This window comes from Dryobates pubescens, chromosome 23 (genome assembly GCF_014839835.1).
Source record: "Dryobates pubescens isolate bDryPub1 chromosome 23, bDryPub1.pri, whole genome shotgun sequence".
In the NCBI taxonomy this organism is placed as follows: Eukaryota; Metazoa; Chordata; class Aves; order Piciformes; family Picidae; genus Dryobates; species Dryobates pubescens.
The window spans coordinates 9,572,799-9,596,571 of NC_071634.1; the positions used below are offsets into that span (position 1 = coordinate 9,572,799).

The window sequence follows — 23,773 nt, forward strand, 5'->3', positions numbered from 1 at the left end:
CAGCGCACATCAAACACTAAACAGAATTTATGTGTTTTAATTTTCTAAAAGGTAGATGTGGGTTTGGTGCTACAATGCATAACATACAATGCCAGCTTTTAAATATGGGGGTCATTTTCATAAAATATTATGCTTATTGCTCACACCCTTGAATTTCCCTGGGGGGGGGTCGGCTTTCTATGAAATTTAGATTTCCTGGTTTAAAACAAATAAATATATATATATATATATTTAAATATATATATATAAAATTAGCTGCTTAGCTAACTGTATGGAATGAAGGCCTCCTCTCCCTTCAACCACCTCGACAGGCTGGGCAGATGGGCAGAGTCCAACGGTATGAGATTGAACACATCCCAAGTGCCGGGTTCTGCACATTGGCTACAGCAACCCCATGCAGAGCTACAGGCTGGGGGCAGAGTGGCTGGAGAGCGGCCTGGTAGAGAGGGACCTGGGGGTACTGGTCGATGGTAGGTTGAACATGAGCCTGCAGTGTGCCCAGGCAGCCAAGAGGGCCAATGGCATCCTGGCCTGCATCAGGAACAGTGTGGCCAGCAGGAGCAGGGAGGGCATTCTGCCCCTGTACTCGGCACTGGTTTGGCCACACCTCGAGTACTGTGTCCAGTTCTGGGCCCCTCAGTTTGGGAAAGATGTTGAGCTGCTGGAACGTGTCCAGAGAAGGGCAACAAAGCTGGTGAGGGGTTTGGAACACAGCCCTATGAGGAGAGGCTGAGGGAGCTGGGGTTGCTTAGCCTGGAGAAGAGGAGACTTAGGGGTGACCTTATTGCCCTCTACAACTACCTGAAGGGAGGTTGTAGACAGGCAGAGGTTGGGCTCTTCTCCCAGGCAACCAGCACCAGAACAAGAGGACACAGTCTCAGGCTGTGCCAGGGGAGGTTTAGGCTGGAGGTTAGGAAGAAGTTCTACACAGAGAGAGTGATTGCCCATTGGAATGGGCTGCCTGGGGAGGTGGTGGAGTCACCATCACCGGAGGTGTTCAGGAGACTTGATGGGGTGCTTGGTGCCATGGGTTAGTTGTTTAGGTGGGTTGGATTGGTTGATGGGTTGGACACAATGATCTTGAAGGTCTCTTCCAACCTGGTCTATTCTATTCTAACCAGACAAAAAGGCTTTATTTTGACACTTCCTTTAATATTTTAGGAGTCCTCACTGGTGGCCATTCAAACAGTCGGATGGTAGCAGTGGGTAGCTGTATCTCAATCTACATCACTCCAGTGGGGTAGCGTCAGAACTATCCCGTTTCTCCTGGCTTGCTCCACACCCTTCCTACAGAAAGAAGTGGAGCCCAGAGTCCATATTATTAGTCAGGAAAGGACTGGGAATCAGACCAGCTCCTGGACAACACAAGGAAAGCCTCCTCCAAATCTTTTGGTTTAATTCTACGTTTCAAATGTGAAGAAGGCTCCAGAGTGAGTTCTACAGACGCGGGATGCACGTTCAGCCACCGCCCATCTGCTTCTCCCCTACAGGCAAACTTTTGCAGTCAATTAAAAAAGGTAACTAAAAATCCACAGTTAAATCAGCAGAAATAAACACTGAAGACAACACACTGAGTGGCAGAATTAGCAACTTGCACTCCTTTAGCAACGAGTGGTCAGGTCCTTGCAGACAAGAGAAGCAAGGCCATGATGAAAAACAAGCAATGTGCCATTTCTAGCCTGCTGGATCTGAAGGGGAGTATAAGCTCAGGTGATGAATTCTACAAGGCAAAGCTTTTCTTGTAGTGTGCAGAATTAAACACCTCTGAGATAAGTAGCCATGCAACTGCTTGTTTCTCAAGAACCTGTCAAAGAACGTGGGAAAAAGGGTCCTGTCCTCAAATCCATTCTCATTATCAGGTGATGAGAGGGAAGTCACTAAGGCAGTTTGCAGTCTTATCAGAGAGGAAGGGTCAGCTACCTTCTGTCGCTGCAGGATGGGCCACCTGAACTCCCCTCAGAGCCTACTTGCACCAGCACTGCTCCTCAGGTGCCACAGACAAGTTCTTCCACTGGGTGTTAACCTGCTCCATAGTGCAGAATTCATCCAAGTGAATCATGCTTTTGCAACACCATGGGGGGATTTTGAAGGTGGCAGTTCTCCTGAGGAGCCATCTCACCGTGAGAAGAGACAGAGTTAGCTAGACAATTCCCACCTTCCTGGGATGAACTTATTTGCATGTGAGAATACAGAGAGAAAAAAAACAACATAGGCAATGCACATGCACTGTCTTCACTGTAATCAGGCAGAACAGTCACCCCTCAATTCTCCCAATTGTCATTAGAGCTTAGTGCTGACTCTTCCAGCTGGGCAAGTGCAATTCTCTTGCTCCTCAGCTCACCAAAAAATAAAAACCTTGGAAAAGTCAGATGGTTGCTTATCAGTCTCCATCTTAGTAAAACTATAAAGAACAAATATGAGATTGAAGCAGAAAGGGAATTGTGTCTTTCAGAACATTCCCACAGCCTCCAGCTGTTGTAGCTCAGTGCAAGCACAGCCCCAGTTAAATGTCTCCTCATCCCAACTAATAATAAGCCCTCCCCCCTCTCCCCCCCCAAACCTTCCACACTCCACACAGGGTCCTGAATGATGGAAAGTGTCCTACTCTGGAGACTTGAAAAACCCATCTGGGATGAGCTCCTGTGTGACCTGCTCTAGGTGATCCTGCCCTGGCAGGGGGGGCTGGACTCAATGCTTTTTTTGAGGTCCCTTCCAACCCCTTACACTCTGTGATCCTGTGAAATACAAGCTTTTGGTCCTTTTCCCAGTTTTGTACAAACTGCCTGCTACATTCTGTTAAGAGGATTTCAAAACCTGAGCCTCTGCAATCATAACTGAAGCCATAAAATGACTGCAACACACAAAGCCATCCATTTACAGGACTCCATGTCCAGCCTTTGCTAATGAGTCCTGGAAAAAGAAGGAGGAAGAGACAAGAGAGCACACGAAGAAGTCCTCTCTACTCACTGCAACAGCACTCACAAACTACAGCTGGGACCATTACATCAATTTTGCCATGGTCTAATTAACTTGCTTTTGCAATCTCAATTACTTTGCACCCAAGAAATCACTTTTGTTCAGTTTTATGTGTGTCTGGTTCCCCTTCTTTTTGAAAAAGGAAAAGGAAAAAAAAAAATTAAAAAAGAAAAATAAATGATGTAAAGCATCCTCAGAGAAGTGAACTCTAAACTTCATTTGTCTTTCAGCAGGCTTGATGGCTATGCATTTAAAAACCCATTCTATCTTATAAACTAAAAATTAAATGTACTCAGCTGTGATGGTCGTCATTGCATCTGCTATTTATATGCTAATACCCTCCCTGGAAGATCTTGCAAATTATTCCACCATGCCAATATCTCATGTGCATCTAACTCAGAGCCAGCTAAATATTTTTCTAGAGGGGAGGGGGGGGAAAGATTTTTGGTTAGGCAGCCAGAATATTTATGGCTGTAGGAGCCAGTTAAAAGGGCGACCTTAAGGAAATGCTATTTTTTAACTCGAGCGCCACACAAACCAGCCTTCACCTCCAATGGAATTTGGAAGCATTCTATGCAAGCAAACACTGCCTGGGGAAAAATAATTTCTTCAGTGCCAGGGACAGAAAGGGAACAGCCAAGCAGTGTATCTTACATGTAAAGACTTCTCTGAGTTCCTCCTTTCCCATCCTTTTATCCAGCACAAGATGTGGAAACAAATGCTGACATCCTGAGAGATTTCATCCTGAGCTTTCCTGGGTGCAAGGCAAGGAAAACATCAACTACCAAACCAGCTGTATTTATAGGGACCTCCCACACACTCTCCCTCCCCTCTGCTCTGTGATTTGGGCATAAATTCAAATCTAGATGACTGCAAATTAAATCTGTGGTCCAGGCAAATCACGTTTTATGGGCATCAGTAAAAGTATCACCATTCATTCCATCTGCACTTGCTCAACAGCAGAGGCTACTTGGCCAGGCTGGCTTTTATTTAGAAATGCACTTTCCACAACATTTCATCATTTTTAGACATTAGCAGAACTGCTTAAAGGGCTCCAGCCCAACAGTACAATGCAGAGCTTAATGATGCTACAGAAGTCATCTTCTCCGGGTTAGGTTCCAGTCAGGTCACCTGCTGCCAGAGGATTTCTGTCACTGGTACAAGGGAGGCACTGGGGACCACAAAATGTTTTGGGCTGGAAAGGACCTTTAAGGGTCATCCAGTCCAACCCCCCTGCAGTCAGCAGGGACATCTGCAACTACAGCAGGTTGCTCAGAGCCCAAACCAAGTTGACAGGGAATGGTTCCAGGGATGGGGCATCTACCACCTCTCTAGGCAACCTGGGCCAGGATCTTACTACCCTGAGTATAAAAAATTTTCTTCCTTATCTCTGATCTGAATCTCTCTTTTAGTTTCAAACCATCACTCCCTTTCCTGTCACAACAGGTCCTGACAAAAAGTCTGTCCCCAGTTTTCTTATCAGCCCCTTTAAGTACTGAAAGGCCACAAGAAGGTCTCCCTGGAGCCTTCTCTTCTCCAGGCTGAACAATTTATCCATCTTTTGGTGTGGTAGTGCTGGGTTATAGTCACAGGGCAAGCAGACCACTTACAAGTGGATCAGTGGGAAATTCAGGGTAAGAAATTGCTCCCTCAAAAAGTATCATGAGGAAGGGAAACAAGACACAGGACTATCCCTATAGATCTCTGTTAATGTTTGTATCATCTTTAAGTCTAACCATAAAAATCACTGCTGGAGGTGTTCAAGAGGGGACTGGACATGGCACTCGGTGCCATGGTTTAGGCATGAGGTCTGTGGTGACAGGTTGGACTCGATGATCTTTGAGGTCTCTTCCAACCTTGGTGATTCTGTGAAATACAGAAGCAGCTCCCCTGTCCAGCTCCTACAAGTGGCACAAAACAGCAACATGGACAAAAAAGTCCACCTGCTAAGAATATACTCCTGCCCCTTGTGAGGTAGGATGGATAAAAACAGGAAGTAAATTTGTGCCTGCTACCTACAGAGAACAGACTGCTCAGTGTTCTGAGATGAAGCAAGGGAGGTGACCCTCTGGCCTGAAAATCTGAAATACTTAACACAAGGGTTAATATGCTGCTTTCCTTTAGAAGAGCTCCAAATGGCATTGTGCATCAGAGAAAGATCAAAGGCCACAGGGACAGCCCCAGCAATTCCTGGCTGGATCTGCATAGCCAGGTATTTTGAACTCTGTAACAGCAGCAGGCTGCACAGCTAGTGCCAAGCATAAAATGCAGCACAGCAACACTTAGTTCTAGGAAAAGGCAAAAAAAGAATCAGCCCTAAACAATCCCCATTAGACACCACAACACTGTTTGGAGGGTTACTCTTACAGTGCTTTGCTTTATATCAGTCCTACAGCCTCCCAAGACCTAAACCCTGAAAAGCTCTTCTAAGCTGAAAGGTGATGATGAAAGAGATGTTTCACAGACAGAAATAATTACCATGTGATGGTTAAGATGGGGGAGGAGGGAAGAGGGAGCAGAAGCATCTGTATGACATTTAATATTTTGTGGGTACTCCCACAGTTATGGTTGAACTGGCTTTTAAAATAAATATTAGCTAGGAAAAGAAAGAAATAAATCTAAGCTGTTGCCAGGGCCACTACTTCAACCATACAAATGTTATTAAACTTTATTGTGAACACATTCCATGTTCAGGAGGTACACAAGCTGATCAAGGACATCTTTAGGTATAATGCTGATGACATTATCAAGTATTGCCATATTTCTCTTAGGTTTTAGAAAATACACTGACAGTCAACATAAAGCTCCTAGTCCAATCTCAACATTAAATGCTTCTGCTTGTCAAAGGGTAACTTTGTCAAGAGTCAGGGTTTTTGTTGGGGTACAGTCTAGAAGCATCACCTGGGGAAAAGGCTCCATAAGGGAGTGGAACATGTTCCTTCTGAGGAAAGACTGAGGGAGCTGGCTCTCTTTAGCTCAGAGAAGAGGAGACTGAGAGGCAACCTCATTCATGTGAAGGGCAGTGTTGAGAGGACGGAGCCAGGCTCTGCTCAGTGATGTCCAATGATAGGACAAGGGGCAACAGGTGCAGGCTGGAGCAGAATATTCCACACGAATATCAGGTAAAACTTTTTCACTGTGAGGGTGACAAAACACTGGAACGGGCTGCTCAGAGAGGTTGTAGAGTCTCCTTCTCTGGGGATATTCAAAACCCATCTGGATGTGTTCCTGTATGACCTGCTCTGGCAGGAGGGGTGGACTGGATGACCTTTCAAGGTCTCTTTCAACCCCTAACATTCCATGATTCTCTTACAGAGGCGTCCCCCTCGCTCCTGGAGCGTGCATTAACAGATGTGGGCTCAGGCATGGTGAGAGAACACTAAGGACAACTACTTACTCCACAGAAACAACCTCTCTAAAACAAAAAGTGGGGGAAAAAATGAGGATGTGAGTACAAGAAGCTGTTGCAGAAAGCAGTCAGCTGGGCTGAATTCTCCACAGCCATGGGAAGAAGCAGAAAGAGAAAACAATACAGCCTTTGCTTTTGATGTAAAATTCAAGTGCAACTTCTTTTTTTTTTGTTTAAAGAAGGCCCAAACTTAGCTAAAAACTTAAAAAAGAGCTGGTTGCAAAGCTGCAAGATGATTAGGTAGGGATAACTCTTGGCACTGATAAAATGCCAAGCTGTGGTTGGCGTGGAAAAAACCATAATCAGCGGTAGTCTTGTAGCCAAGTAATTGGTAAAGCTCTTGGCCTCATTTATTACTCTTTAAAACCTTAATCTTTGTATGTATTCAAATATTTTAAGACTAAATGATGACCATGAAATATTTAAATTGTAAATATAATTTGTACTAGTTTTCTGCTCCCAGAAAAAAAAAAACCAACAACAAAACAACCAGAAACAAAAACCTACACAGTAAGGTTTGGAGATGCAACCAGGTTCTGGACAACACAAGGACAGCCTTCTCCAAAGCTAATTATTAATGGCATTATTGAATTCAAGCAGATGTTTCACATGGATAAAATTAAGTACATGAATAAATCAAGATCCAAGTGCATGCTTAGATTTGACAGCAGACAGGGAAAGGTGAAGGAAAAAAGTAATGAAGACAGCTAATGAAAAACTCCACATCCTTGGCTGTTAATAGAACTGGAAATTAAAAATTCAGAAGGGAGTGGGCCTGCTAAACAACCACTCTGTTGACAGACAGATGAAGGGGATGGTCCTCACATCACACTGTCTACTAATTCCTATTTGTCTAAGTTTTAGCCAGCCCAAGTAGCAAATCCTTTCATGGCTTTCCAAAAGGTCAGTTGAAGCAAAAGCTAAAGAAACTCTCAGTGTACAAAATACAGCCAAGGAACTACATTTCTACTACTAATGGAAGAACTTCTCCTAATGGACAATCCTTGATGCAAATGATGTCAAAGGCAGCATGAATGATTTCAAATACAATACACACTTGTCCTGTCAGAACTTACAAAACTGCAAGATGATTTGCATCTAATCAGCTGGAAATTAAGACATTAAATAAGAAGAAAAAAATAAATACAGGGGAAGACATTAAAGAAGGAAACTGTCTCTAAACAAGGAAAAATTTGTTTTTAAAGGAACTTTTCAGCTGTAAAACAAGTTATCCCTCCAAAATAATGTCATCTCTGGAAACAGGGACTATTTAGGATCAATCTCAGACAGCAATTAGTTCATAATTCACCCAAACAGAGTCAGGAGTTAACTTCCAAGTGTCTCTGGCTTACCTGGAAGGCCAGATTGCTGCTGGCTTTGGATGGTGCAGAGCATGCAGTGTGCACTCCCTCTGCTGGGCATGAGGCTGTCCTGAGCAGGCAGCCCTGGGAGAGCAAGGGACTGTGCCTGGCGTGCACAGGTAAGGGAAAATAAAAGTGCTTTTACAGCTTCTGCCCCTTTGCCCAGACCTAGCTAAAACTCAAGTTTCACAGAAAAATGGGTTTCAAAGCTCATTTATATTTTCCCCAATATGTCTCCTATCAGAAGCTAACACCAATTCATATCCTAAAGGAGCATTTAACTGCAGTGAATATAAACTGTGTCAAGCACACACAAAATCATCTGCCTTTGGCCAACACAGTCAGGCTGTCATCTTCTGTCCATCTCCCATCCTTTTGGAAAAAAAATCACAGCTCAGGAAAAGATGTCTTGATGAATTCTCATCTGCTAGGGGAAGACTCAGTGATCTTAAAGGCCTTCTGCAACCAAAGCACGATTCCAGGATAAAACCATGGGTCCAGGATGGCTAAAGCTCCAGTGACACAAGGAAGCACAGACAGAAGCAACACTACCCTCCAAGCAGCAGTGCTGAGCTGAAGAGGAGCCGTGTGTAGCATTTCACACACTGACATGTAAATATTTGACACATGGGAGATTTAATAATCACAGTCTAAAAGATGTTGTTTGGGTGTTTTTTTCCTTTCTCTCAGGCTCTCATTTTACTGTGGTTTTATGTTTCAACAAAGTCATCTGACAAGTGAATAAAAGCTAATTTATACAGTTTTCTTCTGCAGTACAAAGCTCCCTATGTTCAGGTAATAAATTTGAAGTAACACAGCACTAACACTTGAGAAAAACCCTAGGAACCATTCTAGATTGTTTTCAAGGCTTCCATTAACACCTCAATCTGCACTGCTTCATTTTCAGTGCATTTTCTGTGAGCACTGCTTTGTGTTTTCCCTTTTTCCCCCCCACCCCCTAACAATGGAATTTCTCAACATTTAAATCTTATCCAGATAGTATTGATCAGTCTCCAGAAGTGGCAACAATGCCACTTTAAGCACACACAGATGCACACACACACACCCCACATGAAAAAAATCAAGGCTTGAATGTCCTTTATATCTTGCAAGAAATATAGCAACCAATATTCCATGCAGAGCTGCAGCAAATGAAATCCTGTCAAGCAAATGGCAGGAATGACAGCACATGTCTGGATTCCTTCATAGCTGGTTGCATAAAGGTAGCACCCATATTTCACTGGAGGAAAAAAAAACCCAACCTCTGACAAGACAGCCTTTCAGTGCTTTTCATTCAGAGCTGGCATTTTTGACTGGTGTGGCACATCAGGAGGTATCCAGGTGATGACCCAGATTAATCTTGGTAAAGCCTCATTTGCACAATGAAAGCAAAGTCTGCAACGCTCAGTCACAGCTAAATGAGGCTACCACAATCTAGTCCAAAGTACAATGTCTGAATCAAATTCTTCCAATCCAGTCAGGACCCAGACTCTACTTTGGACACTGACCCAAACCTCACTTATCTTCATGTCAAGCTATGCAGTTATTTTGTTTGATTGCTGCCAGCAGAAATGGGTATAACCCAGCTCTGCTTTTTAGCTATTTAAATCACAGACTCCTTTTGGCATCTGAATGAATTATTAGATCTCTCACCCTCCATTTTTTCACAAGTTCTACCTATTTCACAAGAAGTGCCATAGGGAGCTGATCTTTGAAGTATCTTGACAATTTAAAGGATGATCTAATAATTAATTCATAGAATCATAGAATTGTCAGGGTTAGAAGGGACCTCAAGGATCATCTAGTTCCAACCCCCCTGCCATGGACAGGGACACCTCACACTACATCAGGTTGCTCAGAGCCACATCCAGCCTGGCCTTAAAAGCCTCCAGGGTTGAGGCTTCCACCACCTCCCTGGGCAACCTGCTCCAGTCTCACCACCAATACATTGAAGAACTTCTTCCTAACATCCAGTCTGAATCTACCCACTTCAAGTTTTGCTCCATTCTCCCTAGTCCTATCACTACCTGAAACCCTCTCCAGCTTTCTTGTAGGCCCCCTTAAGATACTGGAAGGCCATAATAAGGTCTCCTCAGAGCCTTCTCCTCTCCAGACTGAATAGCCACAACTCTCTTAGTCTGTCTCCACAGGAGAGGTGATTCTCTTAAGATATCCTCCACCACATGACATGCTCAGTAGAGAGATTAAATACTCCTGAACTGTGAGGCACCAGCAGGTTGTACAAGGAAAGTGACACAGTGATTGCTGGGAAATATGCACAACTGAAGCTGAAACATAACTGTTACACATGGAAAAACTAAGGGCAAACCCCATCTGCAGTGAATCATTTCTCTGTCCTAAACAACAACAGTGCTGCCCAATAACCAGCACCCTGGCAAACTCCCCAGGGGTTCAGTGCAGCCTCTTCAAGGGAAGCCACAATCAGCTGGATTAGTGGTGTACTTGTCAAACTTCTGCTGAAAAGATGAAGTCTTAAGCTGAAGTGCACTTGCTGTATAACAAGCTAAGCATTACTGATGGTCCTCTCTAGCAACACAGAATTTGAAGAAACTCACCACTTCTCCTCTTTTCCCTTTAAAGGAAATATTCATTTCCTTGTATTTCTTCATAGCAGTCTCCAATTTGTTCTTGAGATCAATGGCACGTCTCAGGCGATCGTCATTTATCCCAGCTCTGGTAAATAACTGCAAAGCAAGAAATCAACATCCTGAGCCCTTAGTCTTCTAGACATCTGACCCAAAAAAAACATTCTTAGTTTGCCTTCATCATTAAGGAAGCAACATTGCCACAAATCCCTTCATTTTACAAGAAACAATTAGTGAAGCCCCTTCTTTTCCTATCTAGAATATAGGAGCCAGTGGAATCACAGAGCCATAGAGCGGTTTGGGTTGGAAGGGTCCTTCAAAGATCACACAGCTCCAAACCCCCTGCCATGGGCAGGAACACCTCCTACTGGACTAGTTTGCTCAAGGTCCCATCCAACATAGCCTTGAGCACTGCCAGGCTTGAAGCCTCCACAATTTCTCTGGGCAACCTGTTTCAGTGCCTCACCACCTTCATGGGGAGGAATTTCTTCTCATGTCTAAACTAAACCTATTCTTTCAGTTTGAAACTCTTACCTCTCATTCTGTCACTAAGTCCTTCCCCACCTTTCCTGTAGCCACCACCTTCAAATACTGGAAGGCTGCTGTAAGGTCTCCCTGGAGCCTTCTCTTCTCCAAGCTGAACAACCTCAACTCTCTCAGCCTGGCCTCACAGCAGAGTTTCTCCAGCCCATCTTGTGGCCTCCTCTGGAGGTTTCAAGTCCTTCTTGTGTTGGGGTCACCAGAACTGGCCCCAACACTGCAGGTAAGGGCTCAGAAGAGCAGAACAGAGGGGCAGAATCCCCTCCTTCCACACGCTGCACACACTGCTGGGGATCAGGCCAGGACACCACTGGTTCTGGGCTGTGAGCATATTGTTGGCTCAATTTTTCATCCACCAATAGCATCTACTAAAGACAAAGAATGAATATCTCCTCAGTGTCCTCCTACAGGCCAAATTCCATGCACCAGCCCCCCAAATGATGGCTAATGCTGAGAGCCATCAATAAAGTTGCGTTGTGGTCTCCTTTTGTCTACCCCTACTGAACCATAAAGCTTCTCTATTTGCACCAATGTTTCTTCAACCTGACTTTCATTTCTGCTCACTCTCTCTCAAGAGCTCCTGTACCCTGGTGCTTGCTTCTCTATCTTTTCATAAGGTAAAAAAAAATAGTGGGGGGGGGGAAAAAAGTTCTCTTTATCCCACCTGAATCCAGGACTGCACAGAAGGCCAGAACCTATTTCTGAGGAGTTTGTGAGCATCCATGACATTGTTTATTATGGCAGTGTTATCTTCATTCTCATGCACTTTTATATCTGCTCAGAACAGGGGGAAAAAAAGAGTTAGTGCACCATGTTTAGAGTACCTTTCACTACAGGAACTACAGAAAATAAGCAGAATCACAGAATGACTTAGGTTGGAAGGGACCTCAGGGATCATCTACTCCAACCTCCCTGCCATGGGTAGGGGCACTTCTCAACTAGACTTAGCTCCCTAAAAATACTTGATCACACCAGGGACAATTACAAACTTGAGAATGTTTCTCTGTTAAAAAACAGGAAAAGATGAAAAACTTTCAGTCCAGTGGTGGCAGAGTTGTTACGCTGAGGAATGACCAAACAGACCACAAGTGTAGTCTTAGTATTCACATCTTGTCCTAGGTTCAGATGAACTGGGCTTTATTGTACTGGTTTCTGCATATTCAATAGCAAATAATCCCTGCCCCAGTGGCAACAGGGACTTGATAGCCAGAGCAGCCAAGAATGCTCCTGTCCAAGTAAAAATAGCACTTTTCATCCCTTGGTCATCTGTAAGTCCCAGGGATACATTTCCAGTTCTGCTGCCTGCCTCGCTGGCTGTTTGCACATGGAATTCCTTTAGGACAGTATTGGTACAGACTTCACTTGGGCCACCAAAACACAACCCATCCTGGTGTTTGTAGAGGTAGCTCACATTAGCAAAGTTCTATTAAAAAGGTAGAATCCTTAAGGCTTTCTAGCAAAAGCACTTCCTGCTTCTGGCAGGTTGTCAGAAGGAAGGGAAAAGAAGTAGTTTAAGAAACACTCAGTTGTAAGACTTTGAAACTAGCATTTTATACTTCAGCTAGAGAGAAAGAGGTAAGCAGTGAAGCATATGAGAGAAAATTCTGCATGGGAAAGAGATTTATTATTTTGTTCCTTTTTAACACAGGAAACTCAACTCATAGATACTATGAAGTGCTGTAAACTGGTTACAATAAGTAACACAAAAGTAATTAATAGATTTAAATGATCACATCCAAGGACACTCAAACCTAAGAATGGTTGCTTGATGAACCAGAAACAGAAAGGAACTAAAATAAATCAAAGTGTTGTCCAAGAATCCCAAATCAAAATGGTGTCCAAGAACCTCAGCATTTAAGTCATCAAAACAGACCCAAACACAAGCACAAAGCACTTCAGAGAGGCTGCCTCCAGCTACAGGTGAAAACACGTGGCAGGTACCTGTGGAGATTTCAAGGTCTAGAGTATATTTATGTGACACAAGGCCATGGTTCCTGACAAAAGTCTGGTAATCATCATCACTGGGAACTGGAACACGAGACTGAGCTTCAGAGCAGGTGCCTTCATCTAATTCCTTTTCCTCAGGCTTCTCATCCAACTCTTTGTGCTGATCAGTCCTAACACACTGAGGAACAGCAGGAAGGTCCTTGCTGCAGCATGGCTGCTCATCATCCATGCCTCCAAAAGAGGACTGCTCAGCTTCCACCTGGGAGGACAGGGCAGATGTGGGTCTATCCCCATTAGCAAATGTTGGTTTGCTGGGTTCCAGTGCTGTGTCATACACAGTGAAGCTGAAAGGATCTGGCATCAGAAGCTGGAAACAGTTTTCCATCTCTGTCAGTGTGTTCAGAATCTCTTGGGACATTTCTATCAAGACACAATTGGTGTAGAATATTGTTAAGTACTGCAGAGAGCAGGCATAGGCTTACAAAACAAACAGGACTGCCAAAGGGGTGATCCATTTACCCAGGAACTAGTGACCACTTGGCCATCTCTGCTGCAGGCACTGTCCTTCTACAAGTGACAACACTTTTTAAGCAGGAAAGCCAGAATTTCCTGAGCAAGACATTTAGAGCCACTGCTCCTCCCTTCTCTATCCTGTCTAAAATCTCACTCAGCAAAGATGACACCAGTGCCCCACGGAATTTGGAGAATCAGTGAGTGAGGATATTGTCAGCGATGTTCCAGGCATGCATTCTACAGTCCTGAGTGTTGCAGTTGGTGTAGGGGTAGCTATGAACACCTGGTACTGATAATAGAGACTTTAAGGTTGAATCCCTTTACATTTCTACCCTCATGCATGGAAACATTTCCAGGATGCACAGTGCTGGCTGCTTAAGGCCCCATCCAACCTGGCTATGAACAGTGCCAGGCTTGGAGCCTCCACAGCTTCTCTGGGCAACCCATACCAGTGCCTCAAGGGGAACAATTTCATCCTGATGTCTCATCTCGATCCAGCTTCTTCCAGTTTGAAGCCATCACCCTTCCTCCTATCCCTATATATATAACAAATGTAGTATGTATCACAGAATGAAGGCCATCAGCCATCAGTATTGATAAGTCTGTCCCTAGTCAATGGCACTGACATTAAGCCACCACCTCTGAAAGGTCTCACAAGAGGCTTGCCTGAGGTTATGCATTCATATGTCACTGAATTATAGACCAGACCTTTACTTGCTAAGTTTTATTTTCTTTTTAAGTCTCTCCATACCACCTGAGTTCACAAGACTATCACTGATTCCCCCTGTTATTCTTTAGGTGACAGAGTGACAAGTTCCAACAAATGGAGCATTTCTGCCACCTGTGGTCAGCTATTATTTGGACAGCTGTTCTCTTAGGATTTGTTTTACATAACCTTAGAGATGGTTACTTTAACAACAACAACAACCACCTCCCAACCCACACACAAAGAAATAAAGCAACTCACCTTCCATTTCTTTTTCAGCTCTTTTGGCCTTTTCTTTGTAGATATTATCCAGTCGTTTCTGCTTCTCCTCTTCCCTCCTCCTTTCAGCCACGGTCCTGGCATGCACATCTTGAAAATCCACCTGAGGAAAGGAAGAAAATAAAGTGCACCATTCCTCCTAAGAAATACATAGAAAAAAATCCATTTCCTAAGATCCTTATCTGGGGTGAAAAATCTCTGAACAGCAGCGATCAGCCAGAAGCTCAGCAGCCTTTCCTTTTATCTCCTCTCCTCCTGGAATCAATAACTACAGCAGTTCTAAGCGGAGTTTTCACTTCTGCTAATAAGGGACTGCTGAGAATCAATGGCTTTCAGAAAGGAACCACAAAGTAGGAAACCAGAATGCTTGGAGTTCCCCATCTAAACTGCAGGATCGGCTAGGCTTCGGGAGCCTTCTGTCACAGCAGTAGGCACATGGGGTTAGAGGAATGGGCAGGAAGAAACTACACAGGGCAAGGATCCGAGTTCCACAAAAACACCACATTAGGTCCACAGCTAAAGGAGTTCAGGAAAATTTTTAAGGAAGGGACCTTTAAGATCACCTAAGTTCCAACCCCCTGCCATGGGCAGGGGCACCTCCTGCTAGACTTGGTTACTAAAGGCCCCATCCAAGCTGCACTTGAACACTGCCAGGCTTGGAGCCTCCACAGCTTCTCTGGACAAGAACTGATCACCCAGTATAGCTGATTCTGTTTTTCCCCCTCCTTTCTTTTTAGGAAGAGTAGGGATTCAGGTAGGAATAAACAGACAAAAGCATATTGGGGAGCAACACTTTTTGCACCCTAAGAAGCAACTATTCAAGTCCAACTCTGATTCCAAGTTTTAAAACCTCACAGTTCTGCAAGATGAACAAAAAAATTCAGGGTTGTTTGCTGTATTTTTTTCAGGAGACTGTGTTTAACAGATCTCCTAAAGATGCTCTCTCAAACAGCTTGTTTTTGTATGTATTGGTTTCTTTGTTTTGAAGATCTCCTAGAGACCCTCAACCTAAAGACACGCCAAAGTCAAAACACACTACCTTCTTATTCTGCTTGAGAAAGTGGTATCCCAGAGAAAGCTGCTTGTAGGCCTCTCCATACTTCTCATGCCACTCTTGCACCGACTTAATGGCTGCTTGCCTCAGTTTTTGTGCCACCTCCTTGGGTGGGGGAAGAGGCTGCTCGTGGTCTATCCCCACTGTAAGCTCCAAGAACTCTTGGAAGTTGGAAATAATGAGCGTCCTGAACTGGTGGGAGCGGGTGAACAGCTCCTGCACTATCTGGAAAGCCGAGAAGCGCATCTCAGCGTGCTCCTCGTTGAGCCGAGTCATCAGCAGGTGATAGGCATGGCTCAGATGTTCTTCTGAAGACCTGAGAAGGGAGAAAATGGAGAATAAAAGCCCAAACCAACCAATCAAACAAAATTCAAAATGTGGGAAGTCACTTAAAAAGAGTATAGCACATAAAAGTACAACTTAAAAATACATACTTGGGTTAGACATTACTAAATTCTTCCCTGTGAGGGTGGTGAGGCACTGCTGCAGGTTGCCCAAAGTTGTGAGGGCTGCAAGGCTGGCAGTGTTCAAGGCCAGGTGGGATGGGGTCTTAAGCAACCTGGTCTAGAAGGAGGTGCCTCTGCTCATGACAGGGGGCTGGAACTAGATGATCTTCAGGGTTCTTTGCAAGCCAACCCTTTCCATATCTCCATGGACTCTGAAACCAGCAGCTCCGCTGCCAGCGGCAAGCCGGAACCAGTTCCAACAGCAGTCCCGGGACGGCCCCTTAAGGGCAGCCCCCGCAGATGCCCGGCCCGGGAGAAGCTTTGCGGGGAGGCAAGGAGGCCCGGCTCCCCCCGCGGGTCGGGCGGGACGGCGCTGCCCTACCTGCAGATTTTCTTCAGTTCCTTCATCCTGCCCGGCTCCAGCCGCGGCTGCCCGGAGGTGGTGAGCTCCTCCACCAGCTCGCCGAGCCGCTGGTCCATCCCTGCCGGGACATCAAGACAGCTGCCGCCGGGCTCCGCTCCGGCCCGGGCGGCTCTGCCGACAGTCAGCATCAGGCCGCAGCCAGCTTCCGCGGCGCCGCTGTTGCCCAGTGCGCATCACGTGATGCACGACGCGTGCCTGACGCGTGGTGACGTCACCGCGGCTGGGGGAAGGCGGGAAAGGGGCCGCGTTGCCGGGGAGGGGAGCCCGAGGTGCGGTGACAGCAGTCTGGGAAGGTGACAGCCTACACGGGTCAGAGGGGACACCGACAACCAACCATGTATTGCCAGTGCATAGAACGAGGGACCGTTTGGGTTGGAAGAGACCTTTAACCTCATGGAGTCCAATACTCAGCACTGTCACGTCGCCACTAAACCATGTCCCTCAGCACCACAACTCCAAGGCTTTGAAACCCATCCAGGGATGGGGATCCCACCACCGCCCCGGGCAGCCCGGGCCAGACCTTGACAATCCTCAAGGAAAAGACATTATTTCTCATGTCCAATCTAAACCTCCCCTGGTGCAACCTGAGTCCATTTCCTCTCAGCACATGGAGCAATAATGAAGAGAGAAGTAAATGTATAAAACATGTATTTACTTTGTTCCCTTCATCAGCAAGAAACTGATGGAGGATGACAGAAGTGAGAGAGATATGAGGTACTGAGCAGGGCACACCTCTGCCCCACTCAGATGATGTGGTTAGCCAAATGCCCAGGTGCAGCTAGCATCCAGCACTTGGCTTCTGGCTGTGTTCTAAGGGCACTTCCCTGCCGTGTTGTTACTTGCTGTCCATAGTCACCTCTGCTGGCAGAGCAATGGAAAGGTTTGTCCAGAGCTGCCTTGGAGTCACTTTTGGCAGCACCTGACCTGCTTTTGGGTTGGGTGCTCAGAAAAGTGTGCAGCCCCTGTTCCTGGAAGCGCAGATTAACCACTGGGAGCGATCCAGCCCTTGCAGGCGCCTGCTTTGAACATCCTAAGGAAAGGAGACATTTAAAATGTCTGTTTGCGTCTCAAAATGTTGTTGGATACTCAGACTGTGTTTCCAGTAATCCCCAGCTAGGGCATGTGCCGGAAGGAAGGTGTGTGGGTTGGTGTCACAGCTGCCTGCGCTGGCTCCTGCCATGAGGGAAGACATCAATGAACACTTTCTACAAGCCATGAACTCATGCTTTCAAACACGGTTACTGCAGTAAATGAATAAATACATTTTGTGGTGGTTCTGCTGTTTCTGATTCAATGTGTGAAACCAGTGACATCTTACTTGGTAAGAATGTTTCTCCTTCCCTCATTGCCTTCCTTTCAGTGAGATGGATTTCCCTGTGAAAGCCACGTGCAGTGCCACAGCTCATCTTCAGAGTTCAGATTCGTTTAGTCTTGCAGTATTTCCCACTGTTCTGTTTCTCCTCTTAATTGGATTGAGAGCGCCTGAACAAGTGCTTTGTATGAGGTTAGCGCTGGCAAAATTAGCACTGCTGTACTATCTAGAATTAGCATTTCAAAATGAGCCTCAAGCAACATTCCTAACATCTACAAAGGCGGCAGTTTTGCCTCTGTGCAGAATGCTGAAAGAAGTCCCTGCAAGGAGCCATATGGCTTTGCAAAGAATCAGCTGCCGGGTGGATGCTGAGCTGTGTGGCTCATTCGTGGCAGTCCCTGAGGCAAATCCCAGCAAGAGCTAAGCTATTTCATTTTTGTTTTTCTTAAAGCCCAAGACAATTACATAAACTGGTGCTTGCTCAAGTTGCCGAGTTTCCTTTCCCTCCTCGTTTTTAATGAACATGGTAAATATCCACCGTGCAAATATTCCCTGCTCCCTCCACTAGGACCCAGCTGGTAAAGGCTGAAGAGGCTAGAACACCGATGCGTGAGTTTGGCTGCAGAAGCCACAGTTACTTCTCCTTCCTTGGCTTTGCTTTGGAACATCTGGGGAGAGCTGAGGCAGGACTGGACACCATCTGAGACCTCTCCAGGCTTACATCTGATTCCAGCACAGCCTGAGTCTATTGCTTCATGTCACGTGGATTGTGACAGATTGTTGATTCAAGGAGCTGCATTTCTTACCTCTGTGCAGAGAGGGCAGTGAGAGCAATGCAGTTACACCCTCTGCTGTGAAATCAGTAACCAGAAACGCCACTTGCACAAACAGGACTCCTTCCTCGTGCCTTTGTCACCACATTCCAGAGAAAGGCCGGCCAGCCAGAGCTTCCTGATGCTGCAGGAGAGGGGAATGTTCTAAAGTTGTTTATAATCTATTTTACTTCTTTAATCTCAACTCTTTCTCTACAGAAATAGAACCCTATGGTTCTGGAACTCTAAATTTGCATCTTATGTAGGAAGAAAAACAATAAATCCCCTAGCTGGTTTTTGAAGCTGGCAGAGAATGGGAAGTACAAAGTGCAGACATGTGCAGAGGGAAGGAAGAGTGAATGTGTGAGCCCTCTGCCCGTCAGCAGGGGCGTGCAGTGCTGGTCACTGCAGTGGGGCTGCCTTTGGGGGCAGCCCCCAGCAGAGGGCAATGCAGGAGAAGCGGTGGCCCGGCGGCAGGGCAGGAGCTGCGACGAAGCAGAACCCGCGGGCTGGCAGCATCGCCCTGCGCAGATGTTTGACACCCCAAACCCTAGGGGCGACTGGTGCAGATCATGGCATCCCTGAGGCTGGAAAAGGCCTTTAGGATCATCAAGCCCCAGCGTTGCCAGGTCACCTCAGCACCACATCTCCACAGCCTTGAAACCGCTCCAGTGATGGAGACTCCACCACTGCCCTGGGCAGCCTGGGCCAGGCCTTGGCAACCGTTTTGGGGAAGAAATTGTTCCTCGTGTGCTATCTGAACCTCCCCTGGAGCAACTTGAGGCCATTTCCTCTCATCCCATCACTTATTCCTAGGGAGAAGAGACCAACCCTCACCTCACCCCCCAGCTGTAGAGAGCAATGAGATCCCTCACAACATCAGGCCCTGTAGGATTTTTCCTTTACAATTACATCCGAGGCAGCTCCAGCTTTCCAAAAGCAAATTCCTCCTGGACCTCTTCAGCACTTAATAAAATATCTCTGTGGTCTGAGTCCCTAAGTTGCTGCTTTATTAAATAGAAGAGACATCTCCACATGGGGTGTGCAATGTGCACCCTGAGGGACTTCCCACAGTTCTGCTCCTGCCTCTTGTAAGTGATTTTTCTCGCTGTGGCTCACGAAGAAGGAAAAGGAAATTGCCCCCTGATTTGGTTATCTGTTTATTTCCTTTAGGGAATTTGTCTGCATGATCCCACTAAACCTCCATGGGTGGGGAAAAAAAATGTTTAAGTTAGTTAACAATCTTTTTGTCCTGAAGTGAATAGGCTTTGTCAGCTTTCTCTTCGTAGTCTTCCTTTTGGCTCTGTCAGAAGACAACCAGGAAAATATCCTGGCAGGGAACTCAGATGAGCTCCCTGGGAATAGATAAAACCATTTCCTTGAGAAATGCACAGCATTATGGGACAGGAAATAGGGCCAAAGGAGGAGGGACAGATGTAGGATCCAGCCTCTCAGAGGTCATCGCCCACTTAACCAGCTTTGGCTTCTTGCATCAGTTTGGGAACGAAGGAAGGGATTTCTGGTCCTCTCCCCTGGCCATCTCCATTGTGAGAGGCAGAGACAGGATCCAGCAGGGCAGCACCAGGCTCCTTTGTAGCTCTCGCTCCAGCCCTCAATGGCAGCACCACCTTAGGCTTCCACTTCTCTGCTGAAAAGATGCAGCATGTTGGAGACTTATCTGAGCATTAGCACTAGGGCCCTACAGATCTATGGCTACACTGCCCCAGGGGAGGGCTTTCAAAGAGTTTGTGACAGGTGAGATGTAGCAATAGCTAACAGGAAGTCAGCAGGGCATTTCCTATTTAGTCATGGTAAGAAGAGGTACCTGAAGAGGACTGCACAAGAGCTGGGGAGGGACTTTTAACAAGAGCTTGTAGTGATAGGATGAGGTGGAACTGGCTTTGAGCTGGAAGATAGGAGATTGAGACTGGAGAGGAGGAAAGAAGTCTTCACAGTGAGGGCAGTGAGACACAGGAACAGGGTGCCCAGGGAGGTTGTGGATGCCTCCTCCCTGGAGGTGGTCAAGGCCAAGTTGGATGGGGACTTGAGGAACCTGTGCTACTGGAAGGTGCCCCTTCCCATGGCAGGGGAGTTGGAACTAGATGATCTCCTAAGGTGCCTTCCAACCGAAACCACTCCAGGCTTCTATGAATCTATCTTCAGGGCCCCAGACAGAGGCAGTGCTGTGACAGGACAGCTGCTCTCCTCCCTCCCCTCCCAGACCAGTGTTTTTGTTTCAAATCTCACAGAACACTCAAGCGCAGCCCCGGGAAGTCGCACTCCTTCAAAACCAGACCCGGTTTCCAGATGTGAACAGACAGCAGCTTTCTGGTTTTATATAATCAAGAAATGGAAAACAATCTTTATTAACATGTTTTACATTTACAATCTTTTATTAGCTAATCAACATCAACATGCAAAAATAAGCGCTAGATACAAACCTCTACAATATGGTTCTGTTTAAACTACAATGGTTTAATTCCTTTTGAAAAGTCAGAAGGATGAGTTCTGCAGTTGTTAAAACTGAACTATTGGTTTCAGTAATGAATGCTATTGAGACCCTAAAATTATGTAATCATCCTGCAAGGCATCTTCAGAAACTTGGCCCAACACGTACGAATACCAGCTCATTTTCATGTGAGTACATTCTCAAAGCAAGAAATAAGGCAGTAGCACTAATGATTTCATATTGAACCCTATGCACATAACTAAGAACTTCAGAAGGACTTTAACACTATGGTAGACTGGAAGAAGAACATTTAAACAAGCATTAAGTGCTGCCTGAAATGTTCTCAGTTCCTCTCAATACTTATTAACCTCCTTAAAATATTTGGGTTTGGAAAGAAAGACCTCACACTCCTTCAAGCCAGTCCCCAGCTGATCCTCCAGAGAAGCCAGACCTGTGTCAGACATCAGCGTCCTCCCGTGGAGAGAAGTTATGTAACTCAGGAGAACTTCACCAGGGGATCAGAAAGAAGGCAAAGAGGAGCTCAAAGGAGAACACAGTGGTGGTACTGAAATCTCTGATAACAAAAGGGTCTTGGACAATTGTGGAAAAAGAGGGAAGAAAAATGGATTTCCCAATCTGTTGTAACTTTCCCCCAGTGCAAATGTCCATCTTTAAAGAAAGTCATCTTCTAGAAGATGAGAGTACTTTTGAGGAGAGTCCAATTTTTGACCTCACGTTACAAAACCTTAACAATCAAAACTGGTTTTTGTTTTTATTCAAGTACAAACTTAAGTCATAATTCCTCTTTTTTCTTTTTGTTTTTTTTTCTTTTTTTTTTGTTAATTTGTTTGTTTGTTTTGCTTTCTTTTTAAGAGTGTTTATTGTTGCTCATTGATTCTTTGGTCGCAAGAAACAAGAATGCCACGGACAAGTCTGATCCAAGGTGGCAGGTTTTGCTTCTTTGCCACACATGAAGGCCCCCCCCCATGCCAGGGGATGCCCAACACACACTGACTGTGTCAGCTCAGCGGCACCTCAGCCTCTGCTCCACTGACCTACATGATGTAGACTTTCTCAGCTTGTGAGAAGTTGAAGACTTCTTTGGTTCTTGGGCAAATTACTTTGTCGTCTTGGCGAATAGAAAGCAGAGACTGAAAGAGAGTGAGAGAATGGAACAGTCACAACAGTTACTCAAGGCATTAGTGTTCAATGAATACATTTCATTTAAGCAAAATGCTGTAGTCTGAGGTCAAAGTATCTTTGCCCATAAGCTACTTATTTCACATGATTGCCCTCCAGTGGCAGAGATTTCCATTGTCACCTGATTTCGTGTTATAAATGGATATATTGAGAGTTCAGCTTCTTCAACGATCAATTTGGTCACATAGACAAAGTCCTCTAAAACTGCCAGTACCTGAAAGGGGCTACAGGAAAACTAGGCAGGGACTTCCTATGAGGGCTTGTAGTGGCAGGACAAGGGGCAATGGATTGAAGCTGGAAGGAGGGAGATTGAGACTGGAGATTAGGGAGAAATTCTTGACAGTGAGGGTGGTGAGACACTGGAACAGATTGCTCAGGGGGGTTATGGATGCCCCCTCCCTAGATGTGTTCAAGGCAAGGTTGGGCAAGGCCTTGAGCCACCTGGGCTAGTGGGTTTGTCCCTGCCCATGGCAAAGGAGTTGGAACTGGATGACCTTTAAGGTCCCTTTCCACCCAAAACATTCTATGCATCAGTTTGATCACACAGCCACACCGTGCTTTAAAACTGCCTGCAGGAGGCCATTTCTCCTCCATCAGCAGATTATGGAATCTACAACACTACCTCCTTTCAGCTTCCTGCCAGTGTCTGAGCTCTCAGTGTGCCCCGTGGGGGCGTGCCAGCAGAGCCATGCCAGCCTCAAGCAGGTCACTTACGTTGTAGCCGTAGACATATCCATTTGGTAGCATCATGGGAGGGTTATTTTCATTCATCACATCCCCCGAAATCTTGCAGACTAGCCGGGAGTTGGCACAGTGTGCCATGGGCAGGGGCTGAGCCAGCTTGTTCAGCGACTTGCTACACACAGGGCAGTCTGGGTTCTTGGAGCTCCCATCCTCTTTGTAACACTGCCTGTGGAACAGCCGGTTAAGGAACAACCGCCATAGCCCGACAGTAGCTAATGAAAACCGGAGCGGCCTGTGCCGACCCAGCCTGGGCTGGAGCGTGCAGACCACTGGGTTCGGGCTTCACCTGCAGATGCAAGAAATCAAGTGCCTGCAGTGCTTCGAAGTGAGCAACAAGCATCTGGCACCCTCTGCAGGTAAAGCTGGAGGAAAATGGGTTAAACCATCACACAATGCCAACCCAGCTGATGAATTCTGGCAGAGATTTGCCAGTTTCAGACACAGGAGGACAGCCTAGTCTGCATCCCCAGCAGCGTGGGTAGCAGGTGGAGGGAGGGGACTGTGCCCCTCTGTTCTGCTGAGACCTCTCCTGGAATCCAGCATTCAGATTTGGGGCACCAAACATAAGGACATGGAGCTGTCGGAGCAGTTCTAGAAGAGGCCACAAAGATGATCTGAGAGCTGGAGTACCTCTTTCTTGAAGACAGAACATGGGTTGTTCAGCTTGGAGAGAAGGCTCCAGAGAGACCTTAGAGCAGCCCTCCAGTGTTTGAAGTAAGTTACAGGAGAGCTACAGAGACCTACAAAGGCATGGATTGACAGGACAAGGGGTGATGGCTTCAAACTGGAAGAAGCTGGATTGAGATGAGACTTCAGGAGGAAATTCTTCCCCATGAGGGTGGTGAGGCACTGGAAAAGGTTGCCTAGAGACGCTGTGGAGGCACCGAGTCTGACGGTGTTCACAGGCAGATTGAACAGGGCCCTGAGCAAGCTGCTCTAGTAGGTGTCTCTGCCCATGGCAGGGGGTTGCAGCTAGATGCTCTTTAGGGTCCCTT

The 23,773-nt window shown here is 46.0% G+C and overlaps 2 protein-coding genes across 5 annotated transcripts in view; both read right to left on the reverse strand.

The window, feature by feature from the left end:
• The window catches only part of UVSSA (UV stimulated scaffold protein A), a 42,370-nt gene extending 25,973 nt beyond the window's left edge, over nucleotides 1-16,397 (reverse strand). Inside the window, exons 1-6 of the mRNA XM_009904239.2 lie at nucleotides 16,220-16,397; nucleotides 15,377-15,707; nucleotides 14,320-14,440; nucleotides 12,834-13,259; nucleotides 11,557-11,666; nucleotides 10,323-10,451 (exon numbers count right to left, since the gene is read on the reverse strand). Of these exons, the coding sequence (XP_009902541.2) occupies nucleotides 10,323-10,451; nucleotides 11,557-11,666; nucleotides 12,834-13,259; nucleotides 14,320-14,440; nucleotides 15,377-15,707; nucleotides 16,220-16,389 (1,287 nt within the window). The 5' untranslated portion in view covers nucleotides 16,390-16,397. The remainder of the gene's footprint in view (nucleotides 1-10,322; nucleotides 10,452-11,556; nucleotides 11,667-12,833; nucleotides 13,260-14,319; nucleotides 14,441-15,376; nucleotides 15,708-16,219) is intronic.
• Nucleotides 16,398-21,685: 5,288 nt separating this feature from the next.
• Nucleotides 21,686-23,773, reverse strand: part of MAEA (macrophage erythroblast attacher, E3 ubiquitin ligase) — a 39,842-nt gene continuing 37,754 nt past the window's right edge. For all 4 annotated transcript variants that reach the window (XM_054172139.1, XM_054172141.1, XM_009904207.2 and 1 more), the window contains 2 exons: nucleotides 22,749-22,944; nucleotides 21,686-21,985 (listed from right to left, as the gene is read on the reverse strand). In XM_054172139.1, the coding sequence (XP_054028114.1) occupies nucleotides 21,890-21,985; nucleotides 22,749-22,944 (292 nt within the window). In that variant the 3' untranslated portion in view covers nucleotides 21,686-21,889. The remainder of the gene's footprint in view (nucleotides 21,986-22,748; nucleotides 22,945-23,773) is intronic.